General features: G+C 35.4%; 1 protein-coding gene across 1 annotated transcript in view; it reads left to right on the top strand.

Moving 5' to 3' along the window:
• The window catches only part of LOC106871902 (mediator of RNA polymerase II transcription subunit 14), a 55,096-nt gene that overhangs the window by 37,372 nt on the left and 2,690 nt on the right, over positions 1-15,034 (top strand). Inside the window, exons 32-40 of the mRNA XM_089347623.1 lie at positions 905-1,022; positions 2,471-2,722; positions 5,188-5,437; positions 8,784-8,966; positions 9,601-9,806; positions 10,262-10,385; positions 11,918-11,979; positions 12,723-12,830; positions 14,694-14,816. Of these exons, the coding sequence (XP_089203749.1) occupies positions 905-1,022; positions 2,471-2,722; positions 5,188-5,437; positions 8,784-8,966; positions 9,601-9,806; positions 10,262-10,385; positions 11,918-11,979; positions 12,723-12,830; positions 14,694-14,816 (1,426 nt within the window). The remainder of the gene's footprint in view (positions 1-904; positions 1,023-2,470; positions 2,723-5,187; positions 5,438-8,783; positions 8,967-9,600; positions 9,807-10,261; positions 10,386-11,917; positions 11,980-12,722; positions 12,831-14,693; positions 14,817-15,034) is intronic.

The following is a 15,034-nucleotide window of genomic DNA, read 5'->3' as shown; positions in this document are numbered from 1 at the left end:
GAGTGTATAATTCCTTCATTCATGAATAATGTAATACAGACAATAAGTTTTTCTCATATTGGTGTAAAGTTGTGGCTGTGTGGTTGAGAAATTCACTTCCCAACCACTTGGTTCTGGGTTCAGTCCTGGTGCCTTGGACAAGTGTCTTCTACTATAGCCTCAGGTCAACCAAAGTCCCTCATCTTCCTGTGCATTTGCTGGTTGTAAGCAACAGCCTTTGCTGATGGTGTTGGATGATGTTTTGCTTGCTGTTCTCAGTGAAAGCATGTCCAGGCTTCTCGACATGTTGCATAATCTTTGTAGATAAAAGAGTTATTCACATGGTGTTGTTTGAGAAACTAGATTACTGTTGTTTGGAGACCAGTGAGGGTTGAATTTAAGAAGAACATCTGTTTGCTCCAAGACTTCTCCAGCATAGTCTTGTCTGACTCATGCAACCGTGAAAAAGTAGACATTAAAATGATGATGATGATTATATGTGTATCTGAAAAGAATTATAGGTATATTTGTATGTGTAGAGGTATGTCTCATCATCATCATCATCATCATCATCATCGTTTAACGTCCGCCTTCCATGCTAACATGGGTTGGACGATTTGACTGAGGACTGGTGAAACCGGATGGCAACACCAGGCTCCAATCTAATTTGGCAGAGTTTCTACAGCTGGATGCCCTTCCTAACTCCAACCACTCAGAGAGTGTAGTGGGTGCTTTTACGTGTCACCCGCACGAAAACGGCCACGCTCGAAATGGTGTCTTTTATGTGCCACTCGCACGAGCCAGTCCAGGGGCACCGGCAACGATCTCGCTCGAAAACCCTAAGTCAAACACTCCTACACAAGTATAAACATATGTGTGACTTGTATGAATATGTTAGTTGTTTTATTTCCTTAACTTAAAACAGGAGTTGTGTTGATGTACATTTCCGAAGTGGTAAAATGGTAGCCGTCAGAGATGGTGCTATCAGTTTGTTCGATACCAGCAAAGTGATTGATGGCTTCACACCTACGCCCGGTCTCAAAGTAAATATAATAAACTTTTTGTTACTAGTAGTCATGGTATTCATGTTCACTTTGTATGTTTCATGCAATTCATCTGCAACTGTATTCATCATCATCATCATTCTTTAATGTCCATGTCTCAATTAACACCTTGCCATCTTAAGAAAAGAAGGTGAGGAACATTAGATAATGTAGTCCTAGGTACACTATATATGAGAAAACAACAGTAAATCCTTGACTAAAACATGTGATCACAGGCCTGTCTTAATGTTAAAGACCTCTTGCTATGAAAGCTGACTGAAATGGCTAACTCAGCCTTGTATAGGTTTAATCGGTAGTAGTGTATTTTTCTTACAACTACTTGTTTTTTGCAGCTGTACATTCCATTTTGGATGTGAAATTAATGATATTAGTTAGTCATTGGTTCATTTTCTGAAACATTTTCATCGATAGGTTATTCCTCTTCCTACCTGAGACACTTATATATCATGGTCAGCAACTTGGTTGTGTAGAAAGTAAATAGGAAGGCATGTCAGTGTTGTTAAGAAGTTTACTTCATACACACGTTATTCCATGGTCTTGCTCCAGCTGTGTGCCACTAAATTCTACCATAGCTTCAGTTTAACTAATGCCCTTGTTAGTGGCATTAAATAGACAGAGACTGTGCAGAAGCTTTTTTGTTTGTATGTACATATATATATATATATATATATATATATATATATATATATATATATATATATATATATATATATATATATATATATACATATATATATCTGGAGCCTGGTGTTGCCATCCGGTTTCACCAGTCCTCAGTCAAATCGTCCAACCCATGCTAGCATGGAAAGCGGACGTTAAACGATGATGCTGATGATGATATATATATACACACACACACACATATATTATATGTATCACTGTTTACATCTTTTGCTGATACATATAATATACATACATATAAAATGTATATATAAAGGATTTAACCATTGGCAGAAAAAAAAAATAACACCTTGGTCAGAAATGTGATGGACCAGTGATTTACCTATTGGAAGCCTGTAAGCTGTGATGCTATTATTTATAAATTTTTTATGACTTTACAAACTGAGTGTTAATGTGTTGCAGAAAATCAATTAGAGTTTCTTTGTATAATGAGTGTAATAATGTCATTGAAGTTACTATAGAGATATCAAAAGATATCTCTACCCCTGCCCCAGCACACACACATGGATGTTGTTTGAGAGACTAGATTATTATGTTGTTTGGAGACCAGTGAGGGTTGAATTTAGGAAGAACATCTGTTTGCTCCAAGACTGCTCCAGCATAGTCTTGGAGCAAACAGACTTGTGTGATGTGATTTTATTTGTAAGAACAATATCTTCTTGAATATTGTGAAACAGCCTCAGCTTTTTAATATTATATAATCTTTATTTTTATTAAAAGTATTTTTTTTTTTTTTAATATTCTAGGCTTTCTTAAACATGTTTGTTGATGAAACGGTGACTGGGAGCCATCCTCGGCGGCGTTCCACCACTGAAGAAGACCATCCTCTGTCTCCTATTGGAATGGATTCAGTTGAAATCTTTCTCCCTCAGAACCCCTCAGTTGGTTCACCAGCCTCCCGGCCTCGACAAGATGGTAACTTACGCTTTCAAAACCCCATGACCCCACCATCCAACCCTCACACTCCAGCTTCACCTAGTACATCACGAATATCATCTGTAAGTTTTCTTTTTTACTTTTCTTATGTTTTATCTTAAGCCTGCATAGCTCTGCTTTCTCAAAAACCATAATTTTTTTTATTCTTAAAATGAATTTTCTTTTTAGTTACAAAATTTTGATTTCTGAACTATTTTCCATCATTCCAATTGGAAAATATTGAAATTTATCAAAACGATTGAATGCAACCCTTTTTAGCTAAATATCTTATTCAGTTTAAATAGATTAAGAAAATTATCGCCATTAGATTATTTTAACTACTGACAAGAACTGAGGTATGATGTTTTATAGTTATAGGTAATTTTCTTCTTTGTACCTATAACTTTTGTTTTTTTTAGTGTCATTGTGATGTAAAATAATATCAGAAGGTGATAATCTGTTTTTAGTAGTTTGCCATCAAGTTGAGTATCACAAATGAAATATGAAAAGTTGGAGTTATATCTTTTTTATTTATTGAACAGTATTTAATGGTTCAGGTGATTTTTTTTTTTTTTTTTTTTTTTTTTTTTTTTTTCATGGACCGTTTATTTAAGTAGTTCTGCTTAAGTAATTTGGTTGAGGAATGGTTTAAATATTTTCAGTAAAGTGTGCATTCCTTACTAGTTTCTTGAAATTTTAAGGCTTTTGTTATTCTGTTTTATTAGTCCAAAGATCTGACTGAGCTGGAATGAAAAGGATAATAAAATAAGTTAATCAGTTTTGCCTAGATAACGGCAGTCACAGTGGGAAGGTCGAAAGGGTTGTAGTTTTGTGGGAGGAAGAACTTGATAATAGGTGGTGTTTGTGATCTGAATTATGATCATAAGGAATTGCATCATGATCATGTTATAAGAAAAGTGGAAGGGAGCATATTTAGTGGTGTAGTAGTTGTAATTATGACAATGGTCACAGCAGCGGAGGGTAACAATTCAGCAAAGACAATGACTGTAATTGGTTTGCGTTGAATAGTTGCTTATAAGGCATGTAACTTTTTATGAGATGCTGTCATGTATTTTGGTCATAGAAGTAGGTGAATGGTGAAGCGGGCCTGGATAATGGCAACTCTACAACTGTGCAGGAGTAAAGAATATTTTAAACTCCGTTTTCTCAAAGTAATTTTGCATATGTTGTATTCTCACATAGAAGCTGAGAAAACAATATAATTTCTATGTGTAAAACTTAGATATATTTTGACCAAAGATTGGTCCAGGCCATGTCTAACTTAATAGCACCACCTGATAGGATTATCTAAATTCTTTTTACAGTCAAGTTTTGTCTATGGTCCATTCAAGTAGTGAGTTCTTATTGAGTGAGTTGTATCCAGGTATGGGTGGCTTGTCTGGTATTCCTTGAAGAAATCTGTCTTGACTCCGTTTAAAGCTGATAGGATCATTTTCCTCTTTTATCTGTTTCGGGACAATGTTAAACTGGGCAGGGCCTGTTGAAGAAAAGAAATTATGCCGCAGTGTACCTATATGTTGTGATCCTGAATTGAGCAGGGGATGTATGGCTCGTGGTCCTAGCCTTGGATGAACCTTGAAACTAATGTTCAGGTCGTTTGGGCAATGCTGGCGGTATATTTTCCAAATCGTACAAATGATGTCCCGCTCGCAGCGGCGCTGGAGAGAGTAGAACTTCAAGGCTTTAAGGCGGTCCCAGTAATCAAGATCAGTCATGCCTTCAATTCGTAAGCATTGATAGAATTTCAATTCATAAGCAGAGAAACTGGAGTGGAATTTTGTTTTCTGGTCATGTGTTGTTGTTTGGGTTCTTATTAAAGAGAATGTTTAGCTCATTAAGAACCATTAAGGAAAAGTGGAATAAGAGAGGAATAAAATATTGTGTCATTAATATGTGTTGAATTTGACTGTAACTGATAGAAAGATGGAAACAAGATGAATAGTTGGCAGATCTTTGGTTTAATTGTTGATTGGTAAAGTGGTGATGAGAAATGAAATGTGTAAAGTAATTTACGTTGCAATTTAGTGTGTGAGCAGAAGGTTTATATTACATGTCAAGGGATAATGTTATCTTTAATAAATATAGTTTTTTTGCTTGCTATTTTTTGCCATTATTAGCATTTTAAATGTAGCTATGTCTTGTCTTTCTGCATGTTTTTACTTACTGTCATAGTTGAGATTTAATGTGATAATTTACTTATTTGTATTAATTGTTGCAATATGGTTATTTAGTCAATAGTAATGCTCTACCTATCAAGTGAGAGTGATAGGAGCTATGTAGATTATTGTTTTAATTGGGGCTCTTGCATTCTGGTTCTTCAGTTTTTCTATCCATTGATAGAAAAAAGGGTATAGTTTAAAATAGAAATATATTAATTTGTGCTTCACACTTCACATCATTAGAATTTCTAATAAGCAAAGTATTTTAATGCATTTGTTGCTTTTTAAAAGGAGTTATTTTTATTCATTACTTTCTTTTAAATGAGGTTAATAACTTGGATTGCTTTTCCTCTTTTTCTCTCCCTTAGGGCTATGCCTCTTCTCCTGCAGCTGCCTTTTCTCTTTCATCTCCTCCATCCTTGCCTCCACAAGTATCTCAAAGTCCCTCAGCAGCCCTAATCAGCACACCATCACCTAGTACATTATTAGGTCAAGGTGGTTCTCCTGGTAATCCACAGTTACATGTCCCTTCTCCAGGATCATTTGTGCCAACTCCCTCTCCACAGTCACTTGGTATCCATCTATCATCACCTGCAGGTCCTTTCATTGCACCTCAAGGTTAGTAATTTTAAAATTTATATTGCTATTGTTACTATATTTGTTGCTAGTCTATTTGTAACCCTATTGTTACTATACTTCTAACTAAATGTACCCATTCTGTATTTTAATTAAATTTCGAGATACTCAAGAACTTGGACTGATTTTCTTAAAACAGCTGTAATTTATTTAATTTATTGATGTATGAATATGGTTTTTGGAATGCAACAAAAAGTTCTTAAATAAATCAATTATATAATTCTTTGGTTCAAAACTCTAATTACAGGTAAATATGGGTAAAATTATTAATATTTCTTTTATAAATATCACCACATAAAAATGCTTATATTCAACTGGGTATATAACAGAATTTTTATAGAGAAGAATTGTTCATATAGGATTTTCAGTTGGAAAAGATGCATGATAATGGTAAAACAGCACAAAATATTGGAATTATGTTTGTAGAAAACCTACAAAAAAAGGATTAATGTCCATTTACATAAATCCACGGATATTGCACAAATATAAATGATAATATAAATGATAAATAAAATTAAAAAATTGAGAATGAAGTAAATTTGATAATAAAGTATTTTATAAAATTAAATTCTACACAAATCAAATGTTTCTCTCATCATTATCATCATTTAAAGTCCATGTTTCATGCTGGCATGGATTGGATGGTTTGGCAGTATCTGATATGTCCAAGGACTGCATCAAGCTCCAGTGTCTGCTTTGGCATGGTTTTTATGGCTGGATGCCCTTCCTAATGCTAACCACCTTACATCGTTGACAGGTGCTTTTTTCATGCCACCTTGCACTATTGAGGTTGCCATGCTGACATCTTGCACCTCCCCCAGAGAGGTGGGGGATGTCAGCTTCATATTCGTAGTTAACAGGATTTCTATGATGGAGGGGGTTAGTAGTGGTGGAGGAGTAGATTCCTGCAGAGGGATCTGCATGGCTACTCACATCTTGTAGGAAAAAAAACAGGGGTGAGAGAAAGAAAAAATGATTGGTAGGAGCTGCAAGACATAGATAATAGTTAAGGTACCTGGGTGGCCCCATCCTACTTGTCGTTATAGAATCTTGCAAAATGCATGTCATTTTGGAAAGTCTTGTTATGTTGGTTGCATATTTCATTTCTTTCTGCTGCTTTTGAAAATTCTTCAAATTTGGAGTTACCTTTAGTAAATGTGAAACTGGTTTCAGATGTAAGGAATTATAGAAAAAATATTAATTATGATTATCTAGAGAAGTCACACATATTATCACTATCATAGCAATGAGATTTGCATTGATATTTTCATGCAAAATATCAGTAAGTTATTGCAAGGCACTTTCATATTATAAGCCACAAAGGGTTAGTAACAAAAGTAGAAAAGCTAACATATTTTGTTAACAATCAAAAGGGAATCAATATTTATTGCAACCCCCCCCCCCCCACACACCACCACCACAAAAAAAAAAGCACTGTTTTCAGTGGCACTGGTTATGCTAATTTTCTTTATTAGTGACATTTGACTAAATCAAAAAGTTAAGAAGTTGTTAGGTTGTGCTCTTGATAGCCTGGATCGTTTACTGTGAATAGTGACAACAATCTAGCAACCAAATTGCAGTTTTGTGTTCAGTTTCTCGAACAGTTATTGTTTTATCCAGAGGGAGATTTCATCTGTCATGTGTTCTGCATAATGCTGCATCAGAAAGGCAGTCGTATAGTGCATGTCATCACATGAACCATACAAACCTGGTTTACATTCTTTCTTTAGGAAGTCAGGAACTTGCTCTTGTAAGGGAAAAACTATAGGTTTCTTGTCATTCATATCTATTCTGTAATGGAATCAATAGATGGCCGGGCAGTGAAATTTTTTTTCTCCACGAGAGTTCCAGACTCCAGTTATGAACTCATTTGCATACAGCCAATCAGAGCTCAACTATCAAACTAATTTATGAGCACATAACAAGTAATGGGTAATAAGTTAAGGTCATTTGGGTAAGGAATGACCACGCTTCTTTTCACTTTTAATAATGCTTGTTCTTGTTTCAACCATGACTGCCTCTGCATAGTTATTTGTGTTGATGTTTACTTTGTAAAACAGTAAGGGGAGAGGGTTGCTAGCACATCACCCTCTACCCACATTTTCCCCATCCACATCTTTAATATGAGGCCCTAACAAAATCTGATAATAGGTATAGATGCAAATCTAATTACTTGTCTCCTAAAATCAGGCATAACTTGGCGATTGGTCGACTTACAACACCGTTCTTTGTCGAGTTTACTTGGTAGAGAGTTTGTAAACTTGACAAGGTCATGGTGAGCTCTAATTGGCTGTATGCAAATGAGTTCATTACTGGGGTTTGGAACTCTAGTGGGAAAAAAAATTCCACGGCCGGGCATTTGACTAAGTAAGGTAAATAACTCCTCGAAAGGTGATGTGGGTTATTTTCCCTGAAATGTCTTTAACGCTTATGAGAGGCTTAGATACAAGAGGAAAGTCTAAGATGCAGCTATATCAGATGTCTGTGTTGATATGTTGTTCTAGTTAGGTGAAAAACCCTAATCTCTGCACACACTCACACGTGTGTGAATGTATGTAATACATGTATGTATTCATGCATCTCATGACAGTTTTTGTGTTTTTTTCCATGATGTTGCCAATTTTTTTTTAGTTTCCCCATTATGACATTCAGGGGAATAGTTTGTGTGTTTCTTTGAATATTTAGAGGTTCATTGAATTTGGGAATTGCAAACAATGAAAGACTATATAAATATGGATTTTCTTTTCGTTTTGTACATACCATCAAAATCTTCAGATTTGATTGATAGAATAATTCAATAATTACATAATATATGGTCTGTGAATACAAATTTATGCTTGGATGGAATTCAACAAAGAATTTAATTTAGAAGATCAATCAAAGAAAATTTCATGTAAATTTATTAGGACATGTACACACATATTTCCATGCTGTACATTGTCAATTGGATAATTTGTGTTGTAGAAAGTGTACATAGTTTCTTGGTTGTGAAAGCAAATTTGTGCAAGTGGATAAATGGCTAATAGCAAAGGAAAATGAGATAGTATACATGTATTTAAACTAGTGGAAATTATTCTGTTAAAGCTGAACCAAAGACTAACTACTAGTTAAATGAGAAAGAGTGAACTGAAATAGCACAGTCATGGCTGCTGCTGATGAAGGCTAAGAGAGAATGTGATGGTTATTTATGAAAATTAATAGAAACTGAAAATTTTAATGATCAATGAATTTTAAAATATATTACTTATTGGCAATTAAAGAACTGGCCATTTTTGTTGCTTTTTCATTTTCTTCTTCCAGTCATTGATAATATTTTCACATTTTTTAGGAATGGTAGATGGTGGCTCTCCTTTTACAATGCCGTCACCTGGTACACGGAACTGGCCTGGCTCTCCATCAGTTCAGGGACCTTCACCTGTATCACGGCATGGCACAGCAACCTCTCCTGGCCATCCAGCATTACATTCACCTCAAACTCAAGTTAAAGATTCAGAACATTCAAAATCTTCAGGTAAGTCTTGAATATTTCTTTAAAATGTTGAAAGTTATATTATTATTTTATTTTATATTTTTTAATCTTTTTCCCTGACGTTTTCTGATAGTAGTAGAATGATTTTGAGAGATATTCTTGGTATTGGCATCTGATTTCTATTTACCATCAAGTAGTGTTCATGTCTTTTCTCTCCTGACATAATAATAATAAACAAAAAAAAACAAAAAGACAAACTCCCCCTTCACCCCCCCCCCCAAAAAAAAGAAACCCACCAGTTTTATAGCATCCTAGCGTTAGAGAGTTGCTTCTCCAGACATGTGGTGTGCATGAATGATGGCAGTTGGGGGAATAAGGGTCAAGTGATCCAAATGAAAGAAGCTTGTGGAAGATGAAGTGGAGAAGGCTGATCTCAGCATGCTGAACCTCACAAAGATGATAACAAGGGGTTGCAACAATTTGGAGAGGCATTATAATGGATTTAAACCAACTATGCCAATTTAGAAACATGGATGTAGATTTGATGTTGAATACTTGTTTTGTTTTTGGACTGAAAGATATAATTAAAAAAACAAAAGTTTTTTTTAATGTCTTTTTACCTTTGCTTTTTATTAATCAATTTTTAATCAATATTTGATATTTTTATGATGTCTAGTTGTGAGCCCTGCTCCCAGAATGTTACCACAGAGATCATGGGCTGCTTCCATTCCAACTATATTATCTCATGAAGCATTCAGTAAATTGCTGACACCATGCCCATTGCCAGGAATGAATTTCCTACCAGCATCTCCACTGGAACGATTTTTGGGTTGTGTCTATTTCCGGAGACATCTACCTCGAGTAATACAAGGAGAAAGTTCAGTAAGTATCAGTATGTTCCTACATAAGTAGCCTATGATCTGTTATGTCAGCCTATGGAATTAGTGATAGGTATATAATTTGATATATGTAAGTTATCAGTCTGTTGTAAGGTACCATTATTATCATTTCTTGTTTATAGAGGAACCCAAAGCTAAACAAGCTTTCTGCAAGGCATCAGTATAACATGGCTATTGAAAACTAGCAAAAGCACAATGCTTTTAGCTGTACAATTAGGACTGAACCTTGCTATATCCTTGCCATTTATACTCTTTCAAAAATTAATTGTATGATAACAAGTTCATATGCAGCAAGACCAAATATGTATGTATTTGTCAGTCTGCTATATAACATATTGCTAATTCAATATGTAAACTATGCTCCTTTTTATATGCATTCAGTAATATATCCTGAAATGTTATTGTATGTGTAAATAATTTGACCTTTTGTCATTTCAGTTACAGTCTATTCAGTCCAATGAACCTGGAGTTAGTGCATTTAAAGTTGATAGTTTACAATTTAGAGTGAGTCTTAATCCAACCACCTTGCAGTCTCTTCATATCAAAGTGACTCCAACTCTGGGTAAGTCGAACATTTTAAAATCCTTTTTATTTTTTTATACTATTCTACATCTAATTTTCAGACTAACATCAAATACTGATGTTAGATGCTTTATCACAACTGTAGACATTTGCAGTTTGTAAAGTAATTGTTTTTATCAATTCTTACTCTGTTAACCATCCAAACCTGAAGTAGGGGTGTAGAAACATTGAGGTAACCTGTTATGTATGTGAAGTTGTGTGTCTGTCTCTTTACTCTCTACGTCACACAATAATCATAAATGAGTTCCATTCAGTCATGGAAAAATATTACCTTGCTTGGAAGTAGGTGTGAGTTGGTGACAGGAAGGGGATCTAACTGTAGAAAATCTTCCTTAATGATTTTGCATCTGAACCATGCAGGCATGGAAAGTGCACCCGTGCTGGTGGCACATAACAAAATCAACTTTTGTATGTCGGGCCTCATAGAAGCAAAGTGGCTGAGTACCTTTCGATGTTGGGCCTCATGGAGGCATAATGGCTGAGTTCCTTTTGAGTGTTGGACCTCATGGAGGTGAGGTGGCTGAGTTCCTTTTGAGCAGGCCTCACGGAAGCGAGGTAGCTGAGTTCTTTTGAGTGTTGGGCCTCATGGAGGAAAAGTGGCCTCACAGATACAATGACCAAGATCTTTGGCATTATGTTGTGCTTGAGAAGACCCATCAAGCCGAGCAAAATCACAGTCGTGACAGATACTGGTGGCACGTAAAAGCACCCATTACACTCTTGCAGTGGTTAGTGTTAGGAAGGGCATCCAGCTGTAGAAAACCATGCCAAATCAGACTGGATCTTGGTGCAGCCTTCCAGCATGGACAACAGACATTAAATGATGATGATGTATATATATATGTATATATATTTAATGACTTTCACCAAATTTTACAAAGTGTATGGGTCAAGCAGTGGCTACAGTAGAAAACTTCGTTCTCAAGTGCAGAGATTTGCACTTGAGATGAAACTTAGAACTACATGGTTGTGAAGTGACCCCATGATGTACGTGATTATAATTTAAAAGGAGTATGTTGTACTATAGTGAATTTAATGCATCCGGGAGTTAAGCCAGTTTTATATAAAACAACATTACAATGATTCACAATTATTCACATGAAATAACTGAAGAACAGCTGAAGTAGTTGTATGCTGTCAATTTAATGTGACAGTCCCCTGAAGGGAATAATACTACTGTTGGTTAGACCTAGGAAGCTGCACTGCTTCCTGTCGGCCTTGACACATTTCCTGTGTCCTTATGTGTCAAGGCCGACAGGAAGCGGTGCAGCTTCTTAAGTCTAACTAACAGTAGTATTATTCCCTTCAGGGGACTGTCACATTAAGTTGACAGCATACAACTACTTCATCATATCACTGCTGCATAAATCTCTCTGAGAGATTTAGAAATGTATTATTTCTAAATGAAGAACAGCTATTTTATTTCTCTCAAGATATAAAATAATAACTGCTGATTGCTTTTACTATGTATTTATTTTATAGTATTGTTATTTTTATATTATTTCTTTGCAGATTATCAAGACCAGTGGACTAATGAAGAAATTCAGATATTGGAAAAATTTTTTGACTTAAAGGTAAGAACTTAGTAAAAATTAAGACTTTCAGAATCTTACACAAATAAGTTTTTGCTATTAACATCTCAGCACAGAAATTATACATACATATAAACAATATGAATCACCAAAATCTCATAAAAACATGCTCTGAATCCCAACAAATGCAGTCCTGAAAATCCCAAGTACCCTCATTGTCTTCTCATGAATGTTCCCAGTCTCAAACGATAACAACCACTGTAAATGTCAACGTAAATGACATAGCTATTGTGCAAAAAGTTGAACCTGCTGCAATGTAACTGTAATGGCTTCAAAATATCTTTATAATGCACAACATTACAAGAAATAAAGCTATAACTAAAACATGATCCACTATCACAGAGTGCAACAAGTGAGAAATCACTGCAGCTTTGAGTCCACTGTACAGTTTCCACTTGGCAAATGCCTAGTATATCTGAATTGGCAGGTCTGTGGAACACACCTAGTAATTTTTGATGTAGGACCGTTTGATCAGCACAAACTGGAAGCAGCATATTATGCTGTTGCTGATGTATTTCTTCTTTTTTTTTTTTCAGCTAAAATAGTTTTTCTGTAAATATGTCTGTACATTGTGATGTCTGTATACAAATCAACATAAATCAGGCCTCTTATAATTTGATAGAAGCCAAGATCTTTCTGCATCAAAATGTACATTAAAAATATATCTACCTGATTGCACTTCCCAGATTTTCTATATTTCTATACTTTCTATATTTTCATGTCAGGTGGCCAGTCCTCCTTACAAAGTGAATGCTCTGACAGCTTTCTGCAGACTTCTTGGTGCACCGGCACGTATACTTAGAGACTGTTTGCAAATCATGAGACTAGAGTTGGTAAGAAACATTCTTATAATTCATTTTAATTTAGATTCTAAATACATATATATGTGTGTGAGTGTGTGTGTGTATATATATATATATATATATATATATAAATAAATAAAAGAGATGTCAAACATCCAAGTCTGCTGGTACAGTCCAAGTAAAGAATATTTGCAAAAACAAATTAGACTCTGAAACAATTTGTAGAATGGGTATTGGTTTTGCACCAACCTGGATTATGAATTAAAGATTGTCTACACCTACAGTTTTTCCTTTCCTTATACTTCATATATAGAAACGTATATATATATATATATATATATATATATATATGTATATATATATATATATGTATATATATATATATATATATAGACACGTATGGGTTGTCAAACAAAAGAATGCAGTTATGTGTATTTAATAATCTTGTTTCAGTCATGGGATAGCAAGCTATGCTGGAGCACATCCTTGAAGGGTTTCTTCGTCAGTGAAATTGACCCCAATTCTTATTTTGAGTTTGATACTCACAATTGGTCGCTTTTTTTCACCAGGCCATTACATAATTTGGGTATAAACAAATCTACACAGGTTGTCCAGTGCTGAGAAACAAACATAAATGTGTGTGTGTAAATATATATATCATCATCATCATTTACCGTCCACTTTCCATAGTGTTGGTAAGAGGGTTTATTAGAGTTCTGGATTTATATGAATGGAGCAGGGGGTGGGTTTAGGTGAGTTATGTTATTAGGGTGGATGTTAGCTAGTTGTGGGTTTCTGAGTTCCTTGTTAAGATGTCAGATTATTCCAGCAATGTTGGTGGTGGAGCAAGACAATTTCATAGGTTGGGGGTTAAAGATTTTTCTAAGGGGGCTTGATTTGGGTAAATGTTTTTTGAGTTGGATGAAGAAGAGTTTAGGTACTTGGGGCCGAGCATTAAGGGCAAAATGGGGGTGAAACCAGATAACATCACAGGTTCTTGTTCATTTATTCCGATTAGTGGAGTTATCAGAGTGAGGATAGGGCTTTGGAGGTGTGCACTGGTGTCAATTTTGGCAGGTTGCAATGTATTGAGGATTTTCTATTAAGTCATCTACTACTTTGAAATTTGGACAGATAGAGGCGTGGTGGGATATTTTGTGCTCTATTTGGGTGGGGAAAATAGTGAAGAAATCCCGTATAGATTTTAAGATGGTAGTTGGATGGTTGGAGGAAAAAATGACAGTCGAGGTATTTGCCAGATTTGGTTTTGTAAGTCTTGTGTGACGTCTAAGGAATTAGTGGTTTTAAGATTGTTACAGAAGGAGATGCCAAGGCTGACATCTTTAAAAAACTTAATCTTTTTCCGGTTGCTAGAATTTTAGATTGTGAACAGAGCGTTGTCTCTGTGTAGACTGCTGGAAATGTTAGGGAATTGTTCCCAAAGGCCGTTAAGTAGGTAACAGCCTACAAGGTTTGTAACTTGGGTGGAGTCACTGGCCTCCATGAGCATGTCAAAAAACTCAGGTGTATCCTTGCAGGCCCAGGATTTCCCATCAAATTGTATGATAGTTTGGCATGCTGAGATATCAATATTGTCATGAGATAGGTTGGAGTGTTTTCTGGCGAAAATTAGAGCTTTGATTAGAAGAATAGGAGATATACTAGAGTGGTATTGGTCAATGTTGACCTGGATAAATTTAAAAGTAGGTTTAGGGCATAGAGAATTGAACCACTGAGTGGCTTCAGTAATTTTGGTCCAAAGTTTTAATATAGCATGAAGTTGGGGTATAATCTGATCTACTGTGTGTGTGTGTATATGTATAGGAGAAACAGTAAAGGGAGAAAGATTATATCTTAATGTGAATGATATTCTGATGCCTCTGGTTTTTTTAGATGCCTGATCGAAACCTCAAGTGGTCTGTGCAGTGGTGCTTAACCATACCTCCTGGGGCTCATCCAATCAGTGCACCAGCTGGCACTCCAGCTGTTGTGGTAAAGAGCAAAATGATAATCATGGTAAGTGTAATCTGCTACTTCACTCTCTACACTGTCAACTGATATTAGAAAATATTATTTAGTATCAATGTGACCATAATGTAATTATTAGTCCTGCTGGGGAAGAATTTCACTTCAGTAAAGTTCGCAAAATAGAATCTAAATTTTTTTCACTGGGTATTTTGTTGGTTAAGAAATTAGGTGTGCGTGTTAATTTGGTTGGGTCATTTTACATGTAG

This window comes from Octopus bimaculoides, chromosome 2 (genome assembly GCF_046866305.1).
Source record: "Octopus bimaculoides isolate indiv1 chromosome 2, ASM4686630v1, whole genome shotgun sequence".
NCBI lineage: Eukaryota > Metazoa > Mollusca > Cephalopoda > Octopoda > Octopodidae > Octopus > Octopus bimaculoides.
The sequence above is the reverse complement of the archived record's forward strand: the minus strand, read 5'-3'. Positions and strand labels throughout refer to the sequence as shown.